This window comes from Poromitra crassiceps (genome assembly GCF_964638095.1).
Source record: "Poromitra crassiceps genome assembly, chromosome: 11".
Classification (NCBI taxonomy): Eukaryota; Metazoa; Chordata; class Actinopteri; order Beryciformes; family Melamphaidae; genus Poromitra; species Poromitra crassiceps.
The window spans coordinates 43479384-43489490 of NC_139643.1; the positions used below are offsets into that span (position 1 = coordinate 43479384).

The 10107-nt window shown below is 46.3% G+C and overlaps 1 protein-coding gene across 1 annotated transcript; it reads right to left on the reverse strand.

The window, feature by feature from the left end:
- Window positions 1–1349: 1349 nt before the first annotated feature.
- Window positions 1350–9497, reverse strand: prrt1 (proline-rich transmembrane protein 1; the record flags this gene model as incomplete). Its single annotated transcript, XM_083646765.1, has 4 exons — window positions 1350–1526; window positions 4079–4270; window positions 5411–5709; window positions 9479–9497. 4 exons carry the CDS (start codon window positions 9495–9497, stop codon window positions 1350–1352), a joined length of 687 nt encoding a protein of 228 aa, XP_083502891.1.
- Between the last annotated feature and the right edge of the window lie 610 nt (window positions 9498–10107).

Below are 10107 nucleotides of genomic sequence, written 5' to 3' on the forward strand. Positions count from 1 at the left end.
CCACGTTGAGGCACAAGATCACAACGGCGAGGTGATGTGACGAACAAAATGTAGTCTGGTTACAATTGTAAATGTGTTTGATCCTCTCGAGTGGACACGCCCCTTGCTTTTAGGTTAACCTTTGCAAAGTAGCTGGAGGTCAGAGGTCAGCCACTACTGACACACTTCCAGAGATTGCTCCACAGACACTTGTACCGAGGGCTAATGTGTGTGTGTGTGTGTGTGTGTGTGTGTGGGGGGGGGGGGGGGGGGGGGGGGGGGGGGGGTTGGGGGTTTCGGTCATATGAGCACAAAACCTAAAAACCCACCGTTTCATGTCTATAATTAGCATGAGTGCTTTCAATGCATATCTGGCCAACGGCGCCCCCGCCAGGCCAGATCTTTTTTTTTTCCTGCTCTCCCCAAAATTTCAATAAACCTTTATGGCATATTATTACAATACAACAATACTGGTGTTGACAGTAATAGAAGATGCAAAATCATTCAAAACAATAAGCATTTTGCTTTTAGGAGCATTGTGCCAGCGTCCGGCGCTGTTCCAAAATCTGTCAACGTGTGTCGTTGCCTGGGAAACGCACATCCCATAATACAACTGTTCGCATCGCATCCCATAATAGTATGATGATACTTGGGATGCCATTGCGAACATAGATGCGAACAGGTTAGCTAAAAGTTTAGCGTCGCCAGCGAGGGCCCCACCGTTGCGGTCGGGGTACGTTTCGAAATCCCTCCAGGCCTGAGGGGAAACACTGCATATTATTATAGAATTTAAAATGATATACTGTAGTTATGTTTAAACTGGGGGGGGAAGGGGGTGTCATGGTTTGAAGGTTGAATACACTTTGAGTGAAACACACAGCGGCCTATCCTCTGATCTGACTCCATCTAGAAAGGCCTTATCAATTAACCAATGTCAGAATGAATTGTTAATGCTAGGAGCTTTGTTTCCCCTGCTAAGCTGATATATCATTGTAAATAATAAACCGTCATTGTGTCAGCAACATCGGGCCTTATTATTGGACAGCGACTTGTATTTGGCATTTGAATGTCAGCTGTGATTGGTAGAAGTTTTTGGTCATTGGCGAGTGCTGAATGGATAGGTCAGAGGTGTGTGTGTGTGTGTGTGTGTGTGTGTGTGTGTGTGTGTGTGTGTGTGTGCATGTGCACGTGTATATGGGGGTGTGTCTAACTGTACAGAGAGGGCCGGCCTTCAGACCTTCAGTGTACCGGTAAGCAGTAGCAATGAGTGCATTTTCAGTGCTCCTATTTCTTCACCTGATTGAGAGTACTTAGCTAGCTAATACTGTATTCCACGTTTTTATCCCGTCTGGCTGTGCGGGCGTGCGGGGTTACGGGTCCCAGTCGTCGTCGTGGTGCTGGGAGGCAATGATGACGACCACGGTGAGGATGGTGCACAGCACGATGGAGGCGATGCCGACCGCCAGGCTGATGAAGGAGAAGTTGCGCGCCTCACGGGAGGCTATCTCCGCTGTCACCATGTCCCCTCTGGCTATCGCCGTACGCACCTACGATTTGGGGAAGGGAGGAGCAGATGGGTGGGGAGGGAGGGAGAACGACAAGAGAGAGAGAAGAAAAATGTTATTGGAGGTTATATAGAGAGGCAAAGTGACCGCCTACTTCCTGCTTCAGCACTGTACCAGAGATTTTCATCCAATATTTATTTTCCCATAGACATTTTGTAAAATGCTTATAAAAATAGTTTTACTTTGTCAAACCAAACAGCTCAGCTATATTTAGAAACGGGAGAGACCATAGAACATTTCACTCGGACCAAAAAAAAAAAAAAACTACATCAAACAAATATTTTCTTTAAATTTTCTTTTCTTTTTTTTTTACGTTTTGGTCCGAGTGAAATGTTATGTGGTCTCTCCTGTTTCTAAATATGTATGAACCATTTGGTTTGAACAAGTAAAACTATTTTTTATGAATACATATATTCTTTTATAAATAACATTACTGCATGCTGCAGAGCTCTCTCTGGGTCTGCGACACTCCCCTCAGCCAGCTGGGGTAGGAAGTGAACCGTTTGACTTGGCCAGTGATTGACCAGTGGTGGATTCAGACTTCACCAATCAGTAACGCAGTAGCGCAGCCCATTTTTCGAACCACTCTCTCATTGGTGCCATGACCTGTCACTCATTCAACATCACCCCCCCTAGGCCCGCCCTCAAACCCCAGCAGTGGCTGTGAAGTGGCACAGGCTCGTTTATGTAGCATGCGGAGCGCAGCGACTCAACGTCATACTCCAGTCTGGGGAGAGAGAGACTAGAGGTTATATAACAAGAGCAAGACGTGAGAGTGAGAGAGATGTAGAGGGAGAGAGAGTGTGTCTCGTTAACAGTGTCTGCCAAACACCTACAAAAACCACAGAGAGATCGATTTCACTGCAGTACGTCCCGAATGTGTAGGGAGAGCCCACACCACACATTAACAGGCCGTAACAACAGATAACGCTCATTGTCTGCGCCTTGTCAGCTCGACTCAACTCAACCCAAACCCAGCTAAGCAAGCCCGGAGGAAAAATCCATTCTGTCCCACTGCGCCGGGCAATGGTGCCGTTACATAACGTGGTCTGTTCTGCGCGTGTCGGTCAGCACAATCTACCATTACAGCCAGAGAACAACAGCCCATCATCATAAGCCACGATAGCCGCCAGATTGATGCTTCTTACATGATTGATTGATTGATTGATTTTCTTTATTTAAGTGTCATGCTTCGAATGAAGCCCAGCCCACATGGGCTTACAGGACACTTTTACTGTTCATCATTTAAACAAACAATGATCAAAACATAAAACCAACAGAAAACACCCAAAATACATACGGTAAAGTTGTACAGCATGAAAACCACCACCTGAACCTACTTAAAGAGCTGTGCTTGCCTTCTATTCCAGGCCCTAGAGATAAAGTTAGCAGTCTTAAATACCTCAGTCTTAAACAACCACTCCAACTTCTGGCCATCATCTGCCCAGAAGAGCTCAGGTCTTTGCTTTTGCATTTCGTCAAATAAGGAAATCCTCAAATCATCATATAAAGTACAATAAAACATGAAATGAAACTCATTTTCAACATCTTTTAGATCACAGACATTGCATACCCTGTTCTCTTCTGGTATAGCTGTGAACCGCCCTACTTCAATGGCAAGAGGCAGGATACCAATTCTCAGCTGAGCACATCTTACACTTGTTCCGTCACGCAGACTTAACTCGTACTGTACAGCAGAATCAACGTAGGCTCATATAAAAGAGCAAACCGTGCGCCTTTTTTGTTGCAGAAGCAATATAGGGGATGTTGCTGAGTCAGCAGTATGAATTTAGGGTACAATGACAGTGGCATATTTCACTTGCGTGTAAGAAAAAGCACTGGACAAGATCACTTCTCATTGAAATTTGAAGCTAAACTCGGATATCTGCAATGGCCGTTTCCTCCCCTTCATCTCTTTTATCAGAGTATGTGAAATAAATATCAGATGATGATGTTCAACTTGTTCCTCTTAAATGCTGGTCTCTGCTGTTGTAAAGTCTTGTTCTCTCACAATTCATAATGCAGAAATAACAAGCTGTCCTTCGATGGCAGAGTCCTCGCAGCAGAGCAATATATAACTGCAGGTCTGTGTTCCAGGGTTTTCATTGAACTCCCGAATGGAACAGCAGAGGGCCATAGCGAGGGCAAGTCACGCTTCCGTTGTTGTCCGTGTTAGCCAGAAGAAGAGATGCGTGACATCACAGTCGATGTTTTCGACACTAGCCTTCAGGGATGCCCTCTCTTTCCTTGCAATCACGCAAGTCCCATGCAACCGGACAGTCCATGGGTTTGTTAGTTTACAAGCTCTGCACGAACATGGCTCCCATGTTTCCTGCTGAACACTGCTGAACACAGTGAACACACACGTGTTTGCACGTGTTTGTTACACACACACACACACACACACACACACACACACACACACGCACGCACGCACGCACGCACACACACACACACACACACACCTGAGTTTCCGAGGTGTCTTGAATGCAGCATAGATCCCTGGTGAAGGTGAGATGATGGTTGCCACTAACCTGCACTGCTTTGATGATGGCGATGATGCCTGTAGGCCAGAAGCAGCAGACGGTGGTGAGCACGGCGATGGGCAGGTAGTCGTGGGGCGGCCGGCGGTCCATCAGGGTGATGGTGGGGGGCATCTGCATGGGATGCATCTGCCCTGGTGGGATCCCCGGGTGGCCGCCTCCACCCGGCATGTAGGGCTGACCCTGATCACACAGAGAGAGAGAGAGAGGGAGAGAGAGAGAGCAGTAGCACTTTACAAGAGAGTATAACCATAGATATTATATTACTATAGATGGGTCACTGCAGGCTCCGCCAATTCTAACAAATGGTAGCAGCAAGTCTCCTAAATGGGCGTGGTCAACCATTGACTCAGACCTGCCGAAAGTCTCCTAAGTGGGCGTGTCTGTGGAAAACCATAGAGACACTGCATGAAATAGGCCATGCTGCGCACACAACAAATGTAAATAATCGCCAGTTAACATTTTTTTGTACTCCTGAGCAAAACAAGGAAGCCATTGAGAATTGGCGAGAAGAAAAATGTGGATCTAGCTGTCAAGGAAGTAAGTTGGAGTGTTCATCTTCCATATACGATATTTTTTTGCAACACGCAACCATGCACGTGACGTAGGAGAACGCCAGGATCGGAGGGGGGGTTTCTGTTTCCCCCCGTTTTGGGCGTGGTTTCTGGATGATGACGCGCTCCGCAGTGTCTCTATGGGCAAAACCCACGTGACAAAATGACAGGAAGTGAGTTGAAGTTGGGCCGTCTTGCTTTGAATCCCATCGTCTTTGGTGTAACAGTTTTATAGCTGCTTACAGAGTTTCAGTTGTGGGCATTGAGGCTGTGACGACCCGCCCACTCTCTTGGCTCTGTCTTGCAGGAGCCTGGTTGGGGTCGTTAGGCTGATTGAGTGCACCTGGGCCCGGCTCACAGTAAAGCCACAGTGCAGTAAAGAGGATATTAATGTGACTAAAAATATATAAAAGTCACCAAAAAGAAGAAGCTTGTATTATGCTTGGCTGTTTCATGTTAAAACGCACACCAGAGTGTTACAGTCCCACCAGGCCTTCTTCAGGGTGCAAAGAACAATGACAACATATTTACATGTACTGTATATTGTTGCTTGTTGGTTCCTGATTTCAGCTGTAAGCAGCAGGTCCCAGAATGAGCCAGACAACCAACTGTTTATGTTTGTGATATCAGCATGTATTAACCTACTGTACACAGACTATCCACAAGCACAGTATTTAATACTGCCAAGCCCAATAAAAGTAGCGCGGTGCAAAAACTGAAAACTGTAAAACCCAATGTCTCGCCTCGTCTCTTTCCGCCTGTGACTCACCGATGCCATGGGGTAGACGGGTACGTAGGCTGTGCAGGGCTGCAGCTGAAGGGGGTATCCCGGGTGGAGATAGCCCACAGGGGGGTGGGGCATGGTGCCTCCGGGGCCCTGGGTCTGCACCGTGTAGTGGAACTGGGTCTCTTGGACGTAGCCCTCTGAGCCCGGAGGTGGGGGCGGGGGAGGGTAGTTGGGCTGAGTGCCGGGGGGCATGTTGTGGTGCTGCTGGGGTACGTTGGGGTTTTGGGCCCCTTGGAGGTACGGAGGGGGCTGCATGGTCTGACGGCCGGAGTCATCGAGACCTGGGATGGGAAGAGAGAAATATACGGGTAAAGACAGAGAGGAGAGAGAGAGACAGATGACCAATAAATAATGAGAGAATGAGACTGGGGGTAGAAGGATTAATAAAATAACAATGAAAGACAGGGAGAAGACATGTTATAATCTTCATGCGCCATAGATCTCTCGCCTGTGCGTTTCCACCTGCACACTTCGCCGGCCTTACATGGCTGCCAGGATGTCGAATACAAAACGCCTTCTCAGCTTTTGGAGGCGGGAGGGGGGAAACAATTACACAGAGCTGAGCTGCAAAGCAAGACATCAAGCAGGATTCACAGAGAAAAAACCTCTTTCCCTCCAGTAGCCTACCGCCTGTGTGCTAATGATGACAGTGATCGACGTGTTCAATTCTATTCTCGCTTCGTTAAAAATGAAGTTTATCGTCCATAAAAGGTCAGAAAGTATGACATTTTTGGCTTCATCAGATGGTCTGTCTGAGGCACGTCTGAACATTTTTCAGGGCTCCCGTTGTTGACAGGGGTGCCATGTGTTCACAATGATTGACAGGGGTGCCATGTTGTCACAGTTATTGACAGGGGTGCCAGGTTTTCACAATGATTGACAGGGTGCGAGGGGTGCCATGTTTTCAAAGTGATTGACAGGGTGCCATGTTTTCACAGTGATTGACAGGGTGTGAGGTGTGCCATGTTTTCACAGTGATTGACAGGGTGCCATGTTTTCACAGTGATGGACAGGGGTACCATGTTTTCATAGTGATTAACAGGGGTGCCATGTTTTCACAGAGATTGACAGGGGTGCCATGTTTTCACAGTGATGGACAGGGTGCCATGTTTTCACAGTGATTGACAGGGTGCCATGCTTTCATAGTGATTAACAGGGGCGCATGTTTTCACAGTGATTGACAGGGGTGCCATGTTTCCACAGTGATTGACAGGGGTGCCATGTTTTCATAGTGATTAACAGGGGTGCCATGTTTTCACAGTGATGGACAGGGTGCCATGTTTTCACAGTGATTGACAGGGTGCCATGTTTTCCACAGCAGATAAGTGATTAACAGGGGTGCCATGTTTTCACAGTGATTGACAGGGGTGCCATGTTTTCACAGTGATTGACAGGGGTGCCATGTTTTCACAGTGATTGACAGGGGTGCCATGTTTTCACAGTGATTGACAGGGTGCCATGTTTTCCACAGCAGAGAAGTGCGCTAATCCATGCTGTCAGAGAGCCTTGGCAGGACACGGTCAGGAGGAGAAAGAGGGAATGAGAAGGAGGAGAAAGACAGAAAAACGTGAGGAAGCTATAAAGAGGAAGAAAGGGGGAAGACTTAACGGGATAGGAAGAGAGGAAACAGAGAGGGGAAGGAGAGCAAGAGGCAGCCAGAGAGAGCACGGCACGGGGGAGAGATAATGGTTGAGTGATGAGGGATGACTTGTGCTTGGGGACGGGCGTTACGTAAGTCCCTCACACTGTCACAAGCAGAGCTGGGCCAGAACAGAAGCAGACAGAGGGGAAGGGAGCGAGCACCAGGGAACAACAGGTACCTCCGAAAGGTCATAATATATGGATACAACAGTAGCAATGGCGGCACACAGCCGAGGAACGGCGAGGAGAAAAGAGCAGACAGATGTTGGTGCCAGGGTGACCTGCATTGTGTGGACAGTCGTGGCAGCAACCCATGTTAAGGGGGCTTGGCCAGGGGTGGACGCGGGATTCGATCTCCTGCTTACAAAAATGCACGTGCTGACCACCATGCCAAGCCTGGGCGGAGCTGTTCAACGGGCCTTCTCTCACTCACTTCCGGGGCAAGAGATGTCACGTGACTGTTCAGAGAAACCAGGTGTGTTTGTGCCCCTCCTCCCTCCCCCAGGTCTTGGTGAGTGAGAGAAACACGAGCTGGTCAGAGGGTCAAAACAAAAGCTTTACACAGCATTCTGTGAAACGGCAGCTGTTTCTCTTTGATCAATTATTCTATCAAAATAATTCACTGAAAATTACCTACTAGTGCTTATTTTTAGTCACTATTCTGCCTGTAACTAGGCCTATTAGTCCCTTTACTAGTAAGACATTTAGTTGTTGGCCGGGGCTACACATTTTACTTATCAACCTTTCATGACTCACTTGCCACTATTGTTATTAGTCTCTAATCAATTCTACATTTATCAAATCACAAGCCCCATTCTATTCTTTACTTGCCACCATTCTGCTCTTACTACTTGCATTTAAATAGTGACTAGTAGTATTTTCTTTTATAACAAACACTATATTCATAAATAGGCTACTAAATGATAACAAGCCAAAATGTTGATCAGACAATCTGTAGGTTAGTCAAATTGAAAATGATGATATTAATTGCAAGAACAAAGAAAAAGTAAAAATATATATTTGAACTGGCGGTGCCTGTTCGTTCAGTAGCAACGAGTAACAATGGAACATTCACTGGTGAAGAGTGGAATAGCAATAGCAACTATATAGTCTTCAATAATAAAATGTAAGGTATGAATGAATAATACCACTAGAATTAGAGACTAATCCGTGGTCTAAAATGCTGCTGCAAGGCTGTTGACCAGGTCCAGTAGCCTACCTACATTGGCTTCCCATCAAATTCAGGATCCAGTTTAAAGTTCTTGTATTCACATATAGACCCATTTCACAGCAACAGCTTTGAGTTTTGGTGTAACCAATAATACCATGGTTCCATTCCATTTATTTGTGTTCCAGTGCCAGGGCCCTCGGCCCCTCCTTAATGTTATTGGTTACACCTGCTTTACCACCTCAAAACGGTTGCTGTGAGAAGGGCCTATGTAGCCTACCTGCAATCAGCAATGAATCTACTCCATCACTACATCACCGGCAGGTCACTTAGGTCTTTGGACCTACTATAGGCTCAAAGACACAGCATTTGAATTTGGTGCTCCCAATGTTATGGATGGAACACCCTTCCACTGCACTGGTCCTACGATCTACTGCCTCTATTGACATTTTCAAAAAGCATAGTCATCTCTGTAGACAAGCTTGTGTATCTTTGTGTCTAATTAAGTAGTCTAACCGGTTTAGAAAATGAATATTGCTGGTTTTCTTTCCTATTTAAACTAATAACTGTATTAATTCCCTTGCACCCCAGGCCAATAATGGCCCTGATTAGATGTTATCAGATTAACCATATAACAGCAGGGAAAGCCTCCACAGCTACACATTCATGTTGCTGATCACCACAGTGACAGACATTTTGCTAGTTTTGCTGTGTCTGGCATTTGTACTAAGCTAGCCTATATGTAGCAGCCTATTTAATAGGATTACTAGCTCTTTTTCGCAAGGGAATGTTGTGTTCTGCAGGCCTCCCATAGGGGAAAGATATATCATGCAAGTAGCCTAGCCTATAGGTAAAAATAAATAACATAAACAATATAGAACTATTGCCTATAGGGAATCAAAAATACCATAGCATATGTCACTATAAACTCAGTATCGAGTACCACAGACGCACTAGAGGTCCCTCTAGCAGCCTGATAGCGCTTTTTCGCCTGGCTGCTCCCACACAGCGGTGCACAGCGCTTTGCAGATAAATAGCGGATGGCAGAGATGCCGACAAGGGGGGGCTGACAGAAGAAGGAGAGGTAAAATGCAGATGGAAAAAGATAAGCTACCGTGTTATGAGTAGAAGAGATGGACGGGCGGAGGTGTACCGTGTGCATTTGAGGGGGAGAATTGGCCCAATTAGGCTTTCAATTAGCCTACAGCGGTTGATTAAAAAAAAACACCTACTCCACTCACCGTGTTTTTCCGACGACATACCGCTCTTCCTCCCCTCCTCCTTTTGATCAAATGTGATTTCGTTTTTACTCCACTTGACTTCGTGAAAAATCCTCCTCTTGCGCTGCTGCAGACTTTTTGTTTATTCCAAATATGCACAACCCATCTTCAAGACATCCCAACATCCGCGGGGTATAATAATAACTTATATGTGTTATCCAAGCCGGTGACAGTGTGCACTGTGCAGCTGCTGCATTCCCAGTGTCCTCCTCTCTCTCTCTCTGTGGCTGATAACCGCTGATAACTGGCTCTCGACTAAAACGCGTCGCCGTACATTGAATTAATCAGACAGAGAGCTATCGTTGTCTTAAAGCGACAGCCCGGACTGGGAAACTGCAGCAGCCACTGGGCTGGAACATCCCATTACAGATCAACACAAAGAAAAGGCTTCAAATTATTTGACGCGTTTCTTTGCATTTCACTCATGCACGCCGCACTAAAATAACGGTTTCTTTTAGAATTAACATGGGAAATTATTCCCGCAAGAACGACCTATTTATGTCAGGAAGAATGATGCTGTAGGCTATAGTCCATTATCCGACCTGCTAAACAAAACACAATTAATTTCTATTAGACTATGATTTCTGCTA